General features: G+C 43.1%; 1 protein-coding gene across 1 annotated transcript in view; it reads left to right on the forward strand.

The window, feature by feature from the left end:
• Nucleotides 1–3,904: 3,904 nt before the first annotated feature.
• Nucleotides 3,905–17,426, forward strand: part of itga7 (integrin, alpha 7) — an 83,677-nt gene continuing 70,155 nt past the window's right edge. Inside the window, exon 1 of the mRNA XM_056274027.1 lies at nt 3,905–4,431. Coding sequence (XP_056130002.1) covers nt 4,214–4,431 — 218 coding nt within the window. The 5' untranslated portion in view covers nt 3,905–4,213. The remainder of the gene's footprint in view (nt 4,432–17,426) is intronic.

Raw genomic sequence — 17,426 nt, forward strand, 5'->3', positions numbered from 1 at the left:
TTTTGAGTCCAAAATATTCAACGTAAAATAAGTGAATGTTTTTATTTCAGTTCTTTTGTTAAGGAACCATGGATTAAGCAGGATGATCCACTCCGAGGCTTGGCCAAAGGATTTTAGCAAACTGCGGATACAACTACCCTCCGCCTGGCGTTGGTTGGTTCTTTATCTCTGCATGGCATGTCAAAATCCTTTGGCGCACACCTTGTCGTGGATTGTCCCTTAGGGCGATTTCTCCCCAAACTTGGTAAACACATTAGAAAACGTGTAAAGCATTGCTGTGAGATGTACATTAACACCTCACAACCACGACGGGTGAGTTTTCAGGCCAATATGTGCGGCGTGCCTTCACAGACGGTGGAGTGACTGGTAAAACCAGGTGAGTTGGACCCCCCGAGAAGTCCACCTGTCATGTGAGAGGTTTATTATGGGAGCAGTGGAGCTGAAGAGAGCGTCAGACAGCTGAGTCACCCGCCGACTCCACTGAGCTGGTTGGGAACGAGGCCGGGGTGGACGTACCAGCACGATGACAACAGGGAGAGGTCACAGAGGTCAATGCTGGCAAAACAACACCAGCTACAGGACACAATGACCTGTTTGTTTCATTTCATTAGTTTTATGAAAATATGAACCATATCAGAATACATAAAAATAACCTCTCAAACTATCCTCTTGTGGTCTTCAGTCATGACAAATTATCATATCATACTCTCTCTCTCTCATTGGGAGTGTACTGGGAGGATTTAGATTCTGTGAATCTGATGTTACTGACCATGCTGGTTTTTATCCTGCTTATTGTTGTAATTTTGTTGTAATTTTGATCAAAGTATTGTTGAAAGTCTCTCTCTCTCTCTCTCTCTCTCTCTCTCTCTCTCTCTCTCTCTCTCTCTCTCTCTCTCTCTCTCTCTCTCTCTCTCTCTCTCTCTCTCTCTCTCTCTCTCTCTCTCTCTCTCTCTCTCTCTCTCTCTCTCGATTAAAGTGGCCCCAGTGGTCAAATGCCCGGTGGAGTGCTGCCTCGCGGTAGGCGAGCATGTGGGATATGGAAGCATACAGTCAGCATCCAGGATGAGCAGTGCTGTGGTGGTGTTTCTCGACAGTGATGATAAAGCCGAGCAGGTGGTGGACACGGTGTGGTGATTAAGGACACGTTGACTCCCGCTCAGCCGCTGGCTAATCCTGCCACGAGAGTCACCATTTCTAATGTCCCCCCGTTCATGAGTAATGCCGCTGTAGAGAAGGAGCTTGCAAGATACGGACAGCTAGTGTCCCCCGATAAAAATGGTCTCTTCGGGTTGCAAGTCTCCTCACTTGAGACACGTTGTGTCCCATCTGAGACAAGGCGTCGTGATTCTAAGAGATAATGCGGAGGATTTGGATCTGAAGCTGAAGTTCAGGATCGACGGTTTTGACTACATTATGTTTGTTACATCCGGCATGATGACATGTTTTGGCTGTGGGTCAGAGGGGCATTTAATAAGGTCTTGTCCCGACAGGAGTGAGGGTAGGTCTGATCCTCAAGGGCCGCCTTCGTCACCCGATGCCGCCATGAGCGGCGCATCTCCGGCTGAGGACGGCGCTGCCGAGTCGGCACAGGGCAGACAGGAGGCCGGGGAGCGAGGGGCAGGAGAAATGGACCAGGTGGTGCAACAGAAGGAGACCGAGGCTGGAGAACACAAGGAAAACGGACGGACTGAGCAGGCAGGAGAGGAAGGTGGGCAGGTCGAGCAGGTTAAGAAAGGTGATGGCGATGAGAAGGTGACAGAACTTGAACAGGTGGAAGCTGATGGAAACGAGAACAGGGAGAACGGGGCGTGTAGCAGATTGGCGGGGCGAGATATGAATTGTGGTTGGAAGAAGCAAACACAGCAGACTGCTGTTAGAGTGGCGGAGTCTGTACTTGAGGAAGAGGAAGAGATGCTGTCGGATGATGAAATAAAATTTAAAAAGTCTATTAAAAGGAAGCCCACAGAGGGTAGACCGGACAATTTTAAAGCAAAGAGGGTTTGAAAAGGTAAAAAGCCATCCTCTTCTTCACCTGAGGAGGACACAGGAGAAAGTGACTGTGAGTTAGTTTCCACTCTTCGTACACAGGTGGACGCTGAAGGGCGCTATGCTTTCCTGAAAATCAGCAAGTTTTCACAGGTCACCAAAGGGTTGAGGGCGGTCAAGGTGGAAAATTACTTTCCAGACTTGCAGCTTTTTGTTGACTCGGTCAAACGTTTCATGAAAAACACAGGAGAGTTGGAAGTAAACACTTTTACTGACCAGGAAATCTTCAGACTGAAGAAACTTGTATAGCAAGAGAAATTGCAACTCCTTGATGATGCTTAAGACGAATTTGGTCGACAAGTGTGTTGCACGGGGCGATCCTCCTCTTACTGCTGCTGGAGGAGCCACTGATTCATGGAGCCAGACTGGATGTCCACGCCTGGTGCTCTCCAAGACTGTCCCAGAAACTGGTTCCCACCACGAACATCAGAGCTTCTACACAGAAATGGCCTTTTTTTCCCAGAACTAGGGGTGGTGTTGTGAATAGTGGGAATTGATGAAGATCTTTTTCTTTTTTTAAAAATTTGTGTAATGAGGGAACGTCCCGGCTGTATTATTGGCTTTGTTTCATTTTATTTCCTTGGTGTGTAAATTGTGTAAACTCAACACCCATTGCACGCTGCCCGTCTTGGGAGAGAGAGAGAGAGATCCCTCCTCTGTTGCTCTCCCTGAGGTTTCTTCCTATTTTTTCTCCCTGTTAAATGTTTTTTTTTTTTAGGGAGTTGTTCCTCATCCGATGCGAGGGTCTAAGGACGGGATGTTGTGTTGCTGCAAACCCCCCTGAGGTGAATTTGTGCATGTTAGGCTATTTTATTTTGGATTTCCGTTTTTGCAAATACTTGTTTAGACCACTCAAGGGTCCGTTTTTCCTGACACTTTTGTATGAGCTGGATGATAAAGAGATGATTGTGTTTGAGTATCAGCTGTTGGACTGTAATGTATTCTGAATAAATGTACCCTTTTAAATTCTCTCTCTCTCTCTCTCTCTCTCTCTCTCTCTCTCTCTCTCTCTCTCTCTCTCTCTCTCTCTCTCTCTCTCTCTCTCTCTCTCTCTGTCTGTGTCTCTGCGCTGATGACCTATAGGCTTTTATTGGAGCCCGCCGGGTCTCTGCACATTTCAGCTTCTTCTGTCTGCCAGATTCTTTGCACGCCATCGACACTGCAGGTTGAACCAGAGCTTGGAGGTATTAAAGGTTTCAGATCCTCTAAAACGAATAAAAAAACAAAACACATCTGACCATCCATCGGTTTCATCCACATTAGAAACCTTTCTCTTTTCTTTTTTCCTTTGTCTTTCTCCATCACAACCTTCGATGCACCTGTAGCGGCGATTGTCCGGAGGAGGAGATGGTCGGACTCGGTGGGACCATGTGACCTGAAGTAAAAAAGAAAAGAAAAGAAAAAAAGAAAAAAGAGAAAGTCTGCTTGTCTTTTCAACCTTACTCTATTCAGCCGCGTCCAAGTATCTTGACAACCTCGCCTGGTATTTTGGCACCGGCAGCCCCCCCCCCCCCCGAGTGTTGATGTCAGCTGAGAGGAAGGGAGGAGGGGGGAGGGGCAGAGGATGTTCTGAGAGGGGGGCGGAGAGAAGAACAGAAAAGAGAGGAGGGGGTAACGGGGAGAGTGAGAGGGGGAGGAGGGAGCGCGCTATTCAAGGCACTTGTCTTCTGTCTCCCTCAGTCACACAGACCGAGGAGGGGGGTGGCGCGCACACACACACACACTCACACACTCACACACTCACACATACACACTAGCCAAACACGCGGTCACATTTTCTCAGACTGCTCTGCAGACTGACAGCACCAAACGGAGTTGTGAGCCAGAGAGAGAGAGAGAGAGAGAGAGAGAGAGAGAGAGAGAGAGAGAGAGAGAGAGAGAGAGAGAGAGAGAGAGAGAGAGAGAGAGAGAGAGAGAGAGAGAGAGGACTGGAAACCAGGGAGCTATCCACAGTGGCCGGAGCGGAAAGCAAAGGAAGAGCAGAATCACAACAGAAGTGGACTTATCCTTTTCCCTCTTTTAGCTCTCCATCAAAGCCCTCTGGTGGATGGGGAGGGGAGGGGGGCCCACAAAAAAAGGGAGAAAAAAAGAAGACGAAATTAAAGCCAGTTATCTCCTTTTCTGAAGCGTAACGCGCTCTGCCTGAGGACCTGCACCTTACTTCACTATGGCTGCCCCGGTTGGAGGTGGAGGAAACGCCGTCTCCCTCTCCGCTCACTGCCGCCGCCGCTGCGTCTGCCTCTGGCCTCTGCTGGCTCTCCTGAGCCCCGTGTGGGGCTTTAACCTGGATACCACACACACACTGCACAAGTTTGGAGACCAGGGCACCTTCTTTGGCTTCTCCCTCGCCCTTCACCAGCAGGTCACCCCCAAACCCCAGAGCTGGTGAGTGGAGATACGCTGTACCCCGTGTGTGTGTGTGTGTGTGTGTGTGTGTGTGTGTGTGTGTGTGTGTGTGTGTGTGTGTGTGTGTGTGTGTGTGTGCATAGTTGATTTGGTTTGAAGACGGCTAACTAAGCGATTGTGTGTTTTTTATATCTAGATGTTTAATGTGGTTTCATCCGGTTTAGTCTGTGACTTCTTATTCTGTACGCCATTCAGTGCTACATTTAGAAAATGACATTTGACACAGAAGCACAAAGCCCCACTGAATAATTTTGGTGTTATTATGTCAGTGGCTCTATGTGCATGCATGCATGTGTGTGTGTGTGTGTGTGTTCTTCTACTTCTATATTTGTGAGGACCAGTTTGAGTGATCAGTGTGGGGACATTTGTTGCAAAGTGGGGACATCTTTAAGGGCGTATTTTAGGGTTAGGATTTAGGTTTAGGGTTAAGATTAGTTTAGATTCTGGTTATGGTTCAGGTTATGGTTCAGGTTATGGTTCTGCACGTAGTTCTGATGGTCAAGATTAGGGTTAAGGACCAAGGAATGAATGTAGCCAATTAAGGGTCCTCACAAAGATAAAAGTGTGTGTGTGTGTGTGTGTGTCTCCTACATACTTATTTTATTGATTTCTGTGAGAGATACCGCCTCTCGATCTTGAATCAGTCCTTGAATTTGCTCCGTCACAGGCGCCATTAAAACCACTGTTAACTCCAGAGCCCTGCACTGGCCGCAGTGGTTTCATTACGGTGTATGTGATGTATGAGCAGGCCACTTAAACACATGCTGATTTAGAGCCGGCAGAGACACCGGGAGCTGAATCAGCAAGGAGAGCGTCAGAACGTCCTCGGCCAGGTTCTTATAAAACTGGCTTTAATGGAAGAGTTTAATTATCTCTACCAGGCGGCGTGTAGCCTGGAGGGGATTATGTGTGTGTGTGTGTCCGTAGCTATTCTCGCAAACTCATAGGCGGTTTTGGGGAGGGGCCAACAGGGGCCAATGCCCCTGTAACGCTGAGCTTGGATCCCCCCTCCCACGGCCCCCGCTTCCAAACGAAGAGTCTACAATAATAATAAAATTATCGATTTCTTGCGATGATAAGGCGCCGATGCGAAAGGCGGAACAAATGTGGCTCAACATTCTAGTCGGATCCCTTAGAGCGGTACACCGCCGCTGACTGGCAAGAGGCGTGATTAGGCTGCGCCGATCAGCTGTCAGCGCTGACCAGAAGCTAGAATCAAAGCTAAGCGTTGCGAGACTACCACGAAGAATTTAAGGTGAGCAGAACTATTTTATTTGTGCAGTTGTTACAAGACAAGGTAAGACGTCTGGTCAGGAAATGTTGTTGGCTAGCTAACTTAATAGCAGCTGGTCAGGAAATGTTGTTGGCTAGCTAACTTAATAGCAGCTGGTCAGGAAATGTTGTTGGCTAGCTAATTTAACAGCAGCCCGCGTAAACAGATGCAGCTAACAGTTTGCTAGCATTTAAGCCTTTCGCGTGTGCGGTCACACCGGCGTGATGTTTAGCGCGTATGCTTAAACAGGTGAGATTAGAAAACTAGGATTATAAAAATTCCAGCTAATTTTAGTTTTGAGGAAGCGGCGATTTAACATTAAAAATATATAGCAAATGCTAACTGAAAACTATGAGACGTTTAAGAACGCTAATGAAAACATAACCAACCATGTAATGTAACGCGCGTTACATGATACTTGCAAGCTTTGCGATAGTGTTTGGTAGAACATTTATCTCTTCATGAATGGTTGGCCTGAGTTGATGGCGTGCTATACATTCGTCTCTGTCGGTTTTGCTATGTAGCTGTGAAATGTAAGCGCAAAGGCTACCACAACGCAAATTAATTCAAGCAAACGAGCAACAGCATATTAATATTCTGGGTTGCTGAGGTGTTGTGCATTCCTCTCCATTGTTTTTGCTTTATAGTTATCATCAAAATGAAGAGAAAAAGGACATTGTGTCTTATTTCACTGCCCCAAAAAATGAAAACGACAATGATGAGGCAGACATTGAGACAGAGCCAGATGATCCAGGTGTTGAGAGAGCTGAAGAGAAACAGCAGGAAGTGGAGAGTGCCACCGAGAGAAAGCCAGAGAACTTGTTAGTTGGAGAGACTGGTTTTCAAAGTGAGGGCACAGAGCAGGAAGGAGAGACGGATGAAGATCCCGAGTGAGGCTGAGGGTGACATACAAGTAGAGTGTGAGGACATAGACAGAGGATACATGTGCATCCACAAGCACTGGGTCATCAGGTTTGTGATGTTGAAAAAAATATTTGCCAGCTTGTAAAGCAGTGTGTTGTGTAATTACAGTTCATATGGTGTGTCCATGTAGAAGTGTGTAGTCTTATGATGTTATGGTGTTTGATTGCTATAGTATATGTGCCTTATATATATATATATATATATATATATATATATATATATAGTTAAGTAAATTCTCAATGAGACAGTACAAGCCTGTTTCATGCTATAAGCAATCATCAGCTGTCAATGAAACTACTTGAGGAAGGACATACCGTCGACTACCTCGTCATGCACATCATGTGCACATTGTCCAATGGGGAAGGGAGATGTGCAATGTGCGTTTTGTACGTTGAACATCTATATATATATATCAGTGATTCAAGTAAATTCTTTATGAGACAGTGCAAGCCTGTTTGATGCCATAAACAATCATCAGCTGTCAATATTTATTTATTTTATTGACAGCTGATGATTGCTTATGGCACGATGCTTATGGCATGAAACAGGCTTGTAAAGAATTTACTTGAATAACTGTATTATTTTGCTCCTTATTTGTTGAGCACTTTTTCTACCATTGAGTGCAATACAGCCAGCTGCCAAACGACAAAAAAGGCTAAGCTCTAAACTTGGTGAACACTGTGTACTGACTACTGTTGGTCAGAGAGAGTCAGAACCAGAAAAAAGCTGGTTTTGTACCTCCCTTTTCTACCCCGTCATTGATCAGATGCACAATGAGTTTAACAGATGGTTTTCAAAGACAAACTGATATAATGAATAGCATCCAAGCTCTAAACCCCAAAAGTGATGCATTTCTGAAAGAGGTAGCTCTGTTTTCATTTGCTCGATTGTGTGATTCCAATATTGATGACTTGGGGCATGAACTACATTAGTTCAGCCAAATTTTAGAAGGGAAAATACAGACTTGGCTGCAGAGACCTTCTAGTACAGTAGAGCTGGTACTGTTCATTGAGCCATATAAAGAAGTGTTTTTGAGCTCTTCAGACTCTGCAAAATAGCAGTCACAATCCCAGTGAGTTCTGTTTCTTGTGAGCGGAGTTTTTTATGCTGAAGCTGGTGAAAACTTACCTCATAACCGATGAGAGATTGAGCAATCTCGGTGTACTAAGTATTGAGTCTAGGAGGGCAAAGGCTTTGAATCTTGGCTCATTTGTTGATCGGTTTGCCAAAAATCACAAAAACTGCAGAATACAGTTGCTGTAATGTAAAATTCTAGAAAGGAAAATACAGACTGGGATGCATAGACCCTCTAGTACAGTAGGGCTGGTACTGTTCATTGAGCCTTATAAAGAAGTGTTGCAGCAAAGAATGTGCTGTAACTTGAGCTGAAGCTAGCAGAAATGTGTTTTATTTTGTTTCCAATCTTGTAATTTAATAAAATTGTAATTGTAAGTTACTGAAACAAATGCTGTTACTGAAACAAACAATTAACTGTAAGTTACTGAAACAAATACCAATCATGGTATGTTATGTTGTTTTTTGGTGCGCTATTACTTTATATACGGAACTATAAAAATGTGAAAGCTTGAACACTCTCTTTATGTCCCAGGTCGAATGTGCCCCTCTGACAACAAAACTGGCCCCAGCCTGCCCCCCCCCCCCCCAGTGAAATAGGTCTAGAACCGCCACTGTGCAAACTACTGGACCTATCAGCCTAAAAAAATTTTGTGCAAAGTTGTGAGTGTATGATGAAGAACTCTCGTGGTTGTGGTGATTCAAAACCTTTCAAAAACATCTGTTCTCACTATCACTACTCACTCTCCTCATTCGCTGTCTAGCTAGCTCGACCAATGCTGCTCTCCGTCGCTGCCTGACCTACCATTGATCACACATGATCAATGGTAAAACCGCTCTGCGCTGGCTTGCCAATGTTTTCTTATGGAGAGTGTGGTGGTGCGCAACTAGGCACAAGCGCTACCCTTGGCGTGGCCCACCGCTCAAAATTGCCACCATGCGCTGTGCTCAAAGTTCAAATTATTTCAACTTTGACCTCGGTTACCGCTGACCTTTCAAAGCACAACCAGTGAGATAACAGCTGTATGTGACGTAGCCAGAAGTGACATATGCAAGCAGGGGCAGAGGAGCGTGATGTAAGAAAAAGTTCCCCCGGACTCAACATTAAAAATATAATGTGATCTTGGCAGGAAAAGTATTGCATGGCAAAATATCAGCACTCAGATGGGCTACCAGGTTTGTGAATAGGCATAGTTTATGAATTTAGCTAAATTCAATGCTGCACTTTGCCTCTGTACCAATTGTCTGCACTATGCTCTGCGCCCTACCTCACTGTGAGCAAAGAGAAAATGTATTTTCATCTGAAGGTGCTCAAAGTCAACCGTGTGCATTTGCGAATTGCATCTCCGGTTGAGTCAGATCGGGTAGCGACAGTGTCAAACCCAAAACATTATGTATTCAGGTTTGAGTCTTGAAAGTAAACAAGAAGTTGATCGTATTTTCAAAGCCAGCAAGTCATTCACTGCTGATCTCAGCACAGGAGAACTGGAGGAACCAAAAATAATTCGCCTTATTCACCTTGCCACCATGCGGGAGTGCCATAGTCTCCAATGTTAAAACTCTGCTACAAAAATAAGATTAGATTAATTACAGTCCCAACTGGAAATCATCTCGGTAAAACATTTCTCATGGCTGAGCTATGTTTTCTTACCATTGTTTTATGAATGAAAGTCAATCAGCAGAGCAGCCATTCGCCTTCATTCATTTTATATCATGAAAACCAAGATAGATGAACACATTTCAAGTCTTTTGATAAGGACTTTGAAATTATGATAGTCTGATCTCTGTCATTTCATGTCAGATCTAGTCGTTTTCATGTGAGGGTTCGTAATGTTTGTTTAATTAATTTTCCCATGTAAGGTTTTTTTTTTAATAACTTCTCCAAAAATGGTACTTTTCCTTTAATGCTGCCATATCCTGAGCAAATATGACAGTAGATGTTCATCTGCAAAGTTTCACTCTGACTCTACATACAGTGTTAGTTATCCTATTTCCCCTAAACAACATTAGTACTGCAGAATAACACAAATGTTCCCTCTGGGAGTGTGGCGACCACAGTGGGAATTGAATACAAGACACATAAATGCAATACATTATTCATACATACAGCGCTATATAAATGTAATCCATTATTATTGTTATTATTACATCAACATCGCTCAAATGTGATACGGCTGCGTGTCGTAAGACTGGAATAAGAAAAACGCTGCTTGCACAACATTTTATTTTTAATCGGGGTGTTTCTTCTGTGTGTTGATTTACTACGAGTCCCCGTTTAGCAGCTCCAAATTTAAACTGTTGCCTTCTGAGTTTAGCCTGGCTGGAGCCCTCCTGTCGCCTGGTGAGACCGGGAGAGTGACATCATCAACAGCCACACACAGTCAGTCAAATGAGCCGGCAGCCTGTCAATCATTTCATCATTCAGTCATTTACCACCATCCAAACACTTATTTCATCGACTGACTGAAACTTACTTCAATCTCCTAGAGGGTGTCATCTTACAGTAAAACCAAAGTTACACACACACACACCCACACACACACACACACACACAAAAGCAGACATGCACAGCAATAGATAGGTCGACAGAAAGATAGATCGATTAAGGGCAAAATGAAAAAATAAACATGCAACCACACCAGACAAAGAAACAAAAATAGGAAGACAGACAGTGATAAATAGACAGATGGATAGAAAGAAAAAGGGAGTGCTGCCTGGTAGAGGATGCAGTCACCATGTGCTGACAGAGAATCGGTGTAGATGCGTCAGTGGACTGTAGCAGGAGGCGGGGGATGAAACAGGACCGTTCTGACTGAGGAGAAAAGAATGACTAAAACTTTTTCCAGCACACTGTGACCTCACCTTAGTCCAAGGAACTGCCAAATGCCATCATGAGTAAAACCCCACTGTTTTGGGGGTCTGATTTCAAAGGAGCTCATGATGTCTTTATTAGCGAATGTCCACAAGTGATTTTTGTACCCAAACGTACTGTAATCAGATGCTGCCGACTCCTTCTGTCCTTGTCAGGATGAGGCTTGGGGGTCTGCAGCCCCTGACGATGTGGTGTTGGTGCTCATTGTCTCTCATGTTATCTTACTCACAGGGGAACTTGATATTGAGACTGTCTTGCTCTGTTTTGTGCTTACTCATAATGATATCACACAGTGTGCCAGCTGCTGTAATGGAGACCAGATTAGTCATAATCTGTTAGGAATTCATCCTTCACCTGTCTTCTACCTACCTGTCTATCTATAGAACTTTATTCCCTCTGTTCATTAAACTATATTGCATTGTGCTTTACATTACACTTTGCATTTGCCTCAAGCTTGTAGCTGTATGGAGGATAAGTATTTAATACAACGTGGACGCTTGTGAAGGTGTTTGACATATTTTGCCCATTTTCACTGTTTTGTGGCAGTATTAACATACTTAATACTTTGATGTTCATATTTTGCCCCTTCTGATGATCTAAGATGCACACTATATTAAATATACTCCACATGTACTGCTAGCCATCATATGATCACTATGTAGCACGCTGAGATGCCACTTTGTAATCGCTAATCGCATCTGCTCCTTTATGACTCTCTTGTATGTCTCTTTGGATTAAAGTATCCACTAAATGAGTAAGTGTTAATGTAAATATAAAGATTCATGTGTTCCTGAGCACTTTCTCTGTTTTTTTATATCATGCCTCCCACCTTAACAGGAAAGGGCAGTGCTTAAGTCTTTGCCCTTTAGCCTGGGCTCATATGACACCAGCAGGTCACACAGTGACTTACGGTTGGGGAGGAGGTCCTGGTCAGCGGAGGGATGGAGGAAGTCAAAGTATTTGACGTGTAAAGGGGATGAAAGAGTGCAGAGCTGGCATCCCAGATGTCTGAGAGCCAGATTCGTTGATTGTAGTTCTTCATGATTGTTACAAAGAAAAGGACCTCAAGAACCTAATAGATAATATAAGATGATGTAAGATAAGAGATAATGTAAGATAAGATGTAAGATAAGAGATGATGTAAGATATGAGATTACCCAAGAGATAATATAAGATAAGATAAGGTGATGTAAGATAAGATGAGATCATGTAAGATAAGGTGAGTTGAGATGGGATAAAATGAGTTGAGATACGATGAGTCTCATTATATCTGAGATGAGATAAGTTCAGATGAGATGAAATGACCTGCGATGAGTTAAGATAACATGATTTAAGATAAGTGGAATTAAGGTGGGGTGAAGTCTGATAAAATAAACCTCATTAGTTCCCCTGGATAAATTAAATACAAATTTAAATATTTTGCATACCACTGTAAAGATTTTGAGAGGATGAGATGAAGATATATCTGAGTCACTGTACTGGTGTTACTCATGCTTCTGCTATATATACTGGAATCAGATGCACTCCCATTAACACCTCCCAGTCTGGCCAGTGAAGGATGCGTCCTGGGCTTAACCCCTCGACTGTCAATCTGCCTGGTGACAGCTACTGTGAATTCTCACATCGGGTCAATGTTTGGTCACCGACTACCAGTCAGTAAATGAAACTAAAACCTAACTGAGTTTACCCCAGCACGCAGAAATGATCAAATCCTAGGCGATATGGGTTTTTTAAAAAAAAACAGGTTAAATTCAACAGGATGTGATGACCACTGCAGTGGTGGATGGACCACATGATGGGGAGTTTTACCAGAAACAGATCATCGTCATCATGTTCTTCATCACTCAGCAAAAGCCATTAACCCTCACAACTGAGTGGCCTCAAACACTTTGCTGCATTGCTAATTGCCTATAGTCCCCGTAAAGAGCTGGCTGCATACTTTCTGTTCATATCTCACATCCACGTACTAAAGTAGGAGTGTGACAGCATGAAATAGCATACGGCACTCAGTGGATAGAAATGTTTAGGTGTGTAACTCAAACTTGGGGCCCCGGCAATGCCCACATACACTGCAAAGCACCCAGCCTTTGGGTTGTATGTCCACCGGCATCTGGTTTGTGATTTGAAGCGTCAGTATGTTTGCTGCAGAAACACAATTTAACTGCTTCATGTCTACAAATCACCAAGCCAGCCCCTCAGAGTTATTGGTCAGTCCTTTCATATGACTGGATGCCTTGTCTCGTTGGAATTCTCATCTTTCTTTCCATTACTTACATCTCACAGTGAAAAAGCAAAACAGATACAGGTTCATGTGTGCTGTCGTTTTCGACTGAGGTCTGATTTTTGGATTATTCAATCTCAGAAGTAAATACACTGATTTATTTGATATATTCTTTTCTTTCTGAAGTGTGTCAGAGAGATATGATGGGGATGGGGGAGGTCAGCATTTTTATTTTTTTATTTTTTATGCTGGTTGCAATGGTTGGGAGCATTGAAGAAGGACAGGATTAGGAACGAGTATATTAGCAGGACAGCTCAGGTTGGATGGTTTGGAGATGAAGAGAGGCAAGATTGACATGGTTTGGACATGTGTGGAGGAGAGATGCTGGGTATATTGGGAGAAGGATGCTGAATATGGAGCTGCCAGGCAAGAGGAAAAGAGAAAGGCCAAAAGTAGCAGCCAAAAATAGAAGTAGGAGTAGTAGTAGAAGTAGTTGTGGTAGTGGTAGTAGTAGTAACAGTAGTGGTTGTAATGATAGTAGTGGTGGTAGTAGTGGTAGTAGTAGTAGTAGTGGTGGTGGTAGTAGTAGTGGTGGTAGTAGTAGTAGTGGTAATAATAAAGTGTGTGGGACACCATGTAGGTCCAAGTATAAGTGAGTTAAATCTATACGTCAAGTACATAAGAAGTAGTGAAGTTGGTTGTGAAAAGTGGTGGAGTCGAGCCAGTCAGTAGTGTTAAGAAAGTTGTGGATGTAAATACAGGGAGTATGGGATACAGGGAGTAAATGTGTCTTTTTTAGGTTTTCAGGTCTGTAACTCCCACCAGGTGGAAGGGGAGTAAGGCCAGGAGCATCGGAGGTGGTATCAAACTCTTCTACCATGGTGTGAATGGGAGGAGAAACGGGGCAGGGGTAATTCTGAAGGAAGAGTATGTCAAGAGTGTGCTGGAGGTGAAGAGAGTGTCAGACAGAGTGATGAGTATGAAGGTGGAAATCGAAGGTGTATTGATGAATGTTATCAGTGCATATGCCCCACAAGTTGGATGTGAGATGGAAGAGAAAGAAGAATTCTGGGGTGAGTTGGGTGAAGTGGTGGAGAGTGTACCAAAGGAGGAGAGTGGTGATTGGAGCGGACTTCAATGGACATGTTGGTGAAGGCAACAGAGGTGAAGAGGAGGTGATGGGTAGATATGGTGTCAAGGAGAGAAATGTGGAAGGACAGATGGTGGTGGATTTTGCGAAAAGGATGGAAATGGCTGTAGTGAATACATATTTCAAGAAGAGGGACGAACCCAGGGTGACGTGCAGAAGTGGAGGAAAGTGCACACCGGTGGACTATATCTTACGTAGAAGGCGCGATCTGAAAGGGATTGGAGACTGCAAGGTGGTGACAGGGGAGAACGTAGCTAGGCAGCATCAGCTGGTGGGCTGTAGGATGACTTTGGAGGCCAAGAAGAGGAAACGAGTGAAGGCAGAGCCGAAGATCAAATGGTGGAAGTTGAAGAAGGAAGACTGTTGTGTGGAGTTCAGGGAGGAGTCAAGACAGGCACTGGGTGGTAGTGAAGGGTTGCTGGATGGCTGGGCAAGCACTGCAGAAATAGTGAGGGAGACAGCTGGGAAGGTACTTGGTGTGTCATCACTACAGAGGAAGGAAGACGAGGAGACTTGGTGGTGGAATGAGGAAATACAGCAAAGTATACAAAGGAAGAGGTTGGCAAAGAAGAAGTGGGATAGTCAGAGAGATGAAGAAAGTAGACAGGAGTATAAGGAGATGCAGCGTAAAGCAAAGAGAGAGGTGGCAAAGGCAAAGGAAAAGGCTTATGGTGAGTTGTATGAGAGGTTAGACACTAAGGAAGGAGAAAAGGACTATACCAATTGGCTAGACAGAGGGACTGAGCTGGGAAGGATGTGCAGCAGGTAAGGGCGATCAAGGATAAAGATAGAAATGTGCTGACAAGCGAGGAGAGTGTGCTGAGAAGATGGAAGGAGTACTTTTAGGGACTGATGAGTGAAGAAAATGAGAGAGAGAGAAGGTTGGATGATGTGAGGAAAGTGAATCAGGAAGTGCGGTGGATTAGCAAGTAGGAAGTGAGGGCAGCTATGAAGAGTGGAAAGGCAGTTGGTCCTAATGACGTACCTGTGGCGGCATGGAGATGTTTAGGAGAGATGGCAGTGGAGTTTTAACTAGATTGTTTAACAGTCTTGGAAAGTGAGAGGATGCCTGAGGAGTGGAGAAGAAGCATACTGGTACCCATTTTCAAGAATAAGGGTGATGTGCAGAACTGCAGCAACTACAGAGGTATAAAGTTGATCAGCCACAGCACGAAGATATGAGAAATAGTTATAGAAGCTAGGTTAAAAGGAGAGGCTATGAAAGAGCACTACAGATGTGATATTTGCTTTGAGAATGTTGATTGAGAAGTATAGAGAAGGCCAGAAGGAGTTATGTTGTGTCTTTGTGGATTTAGATAAAGCATATGATAGGGTGCCGAGAGAGGAGATGTGGTATTGCATGAGGAAGTCGGGAGTTGCAGAGAAGTATGTAAGAGTGGTGTAGGATATGTATGAGGGAAGTGTGACAATGGGGAGGTGTGCGGTTGGAATGACAGAGGGGTTCAAAGTGGAGGTGGGATTACATCAAGGATCAGCTCTAGTTCTTTATTATCACTCCACCAAGTCTATGATATTTCTATTACCCTACACCTTTGCTTAAACTGTTGAAGGTACCCTTTGATTTTGGAGAAGTTACTATAGAGACTCCTGCTGTTGAAATGAATCACCGAAAACCCCTCCATTTCCACGTTGGAAGTGAACATGTTTTCAGAATAATATTCACAATTAATGTTAATTTTCTGGTAGAAGTGGGTCTTGGGATCAATGTCATATTCTAACTCGTAAAGTTTGTGATCACTTAAGTCAAAAGGCTTAAAATCTGTGTATTCACCCATTTTCTTATACCAGATTTGTCACTCACAAACAACATTGTCTTTTACAACACAACTAAAATAAATGTATATCTCCCCACTATTCCACATATCTACCTTAATATTCATCATTATTCAGCTATATTGCTCAATATCTTTTATGTCTCTGATGGCTATAACTTTGGCCTGTTCTGTGTCCCATTCAGTCTTATCATTACTTTGTAATTCCTTGTCCAAGTGTGCTGAATTCGTTTTTCCTTTCTCAGGATTCTAGCTTGTCTTGCAATTTCAGCATTTCTCTTTGTGAGATGCTCGTTTACATATACCCCTGTGCTCGTTAGTTTTTGTTTTGTTTTTTGCATGCTTTAGCATCTCAATTTTATGTTTTCTGCTCACAAATCTAATGATGATGTTTGGCCTGTTGGTTTTTTTTTTTGGGGTATGGTGTGACAAGCAGCTATACTGTTACTGCCCATAAGAATGTCTTTGCTATTGAAAACCTTAATGACTTGCTGCTCCATTGCGTACAATTCACCTCTTGGCGCATCCTCTCCCGGCTTGTCACCTGCTGTGATCTGTGCATATGTGCAGTGAGTTGTCTCAAGCCCAGATATCACGAGGTCATCCGTCCTTGTGTACTGTTCCAAATCTTCTACTTTTCTTTCAAGCTCTTTGATTTTCTTTTCTTGTTCTCTGATCACAGCCTTCATTTGTCACACTTCAATTAAATCCATTCCAATCTGTTGTTTTGCCACCTTACTTAGTTCCTCTGACATGAAGTTCAGAGACTTCTTGAGCTCTTCCATTTCTTTAACTAATTTCTTGGTAGCCATTTCATTCTTCTTGTTAGTTATGAGAGATCTTGAATGAATGAAATGACTTTCTTGCAGATATTCCAGGTAATTCTTGTTGCTGGTATGTCAATAGTACATTGCGGCACATGTTATCAAAAGTGCCAAAACTTCAAAAATAGCAGAAAGTAATCATGAAAATTTAAGCTTAACTTTCCTGTAAAGCTTTAAACTTTACTTATCTGCATGGATGTCATGCTATTTTTTATAATTTTTGTAATTTTTGATGGCTTGTCAGAGCCAAAAAACACAATGCAGTTTACCAGCAGCCATCTTGATGACGTCATCACCGAGAGCTAAAAGACATTACAGGAGAAATGCCGAAAAGCACAAAATCAGAAATGTTCAATTTAATTTCTTGAATGTAGATTTATTTCTTTTACTTTTTCATTTTAAGATACTATAACTTTATTTATTCCCGAGGAGGAATTGGTGAGAGTCAACTCTTACAGAAAGAGGAAATAAATAACAATAGAATATTCTCCATGAACAAAACACGACATTTACGAGACAATATGAGCAAAGTATAAATATGTACAAACTGTATTGACAATATGGACAAAGTGTACAAAATGTACAATATATAGCAGTGATGTGACAGAATCTGCGATATGTAAAGTAGCTATAAATGAACAAACACAATGTGGTCAAAAGCGGGCAGAATGTACAGCATACAACAGTAAAGTAACAAAAAGTACAATATACAAAATTATATGTATGAAATGTATGGAAAGTGTGTAGTATGTACACTATATATAACAGTAAGTTGACAAAAAGTACAATGTACAAAACTAATATGCCGAAAGTATAGCCATACAAAATGGACAACATGGACAA

This window comes from Lampris incognitus, chromosome 2 (genome assembly GCF_029633865.1).
Source record: "Lampris incognitus isolate fLamInc1 chromosome 2, fLamInc1.hap2, whole genome shotgun sequence".
In the NCBI taxonomy this organism is placed as follows: Eukaryota; Metazoa; Chordata; class Actinopteri; order Lampriformes; family Lampridae; genus Lampris; species Lampris incognitus.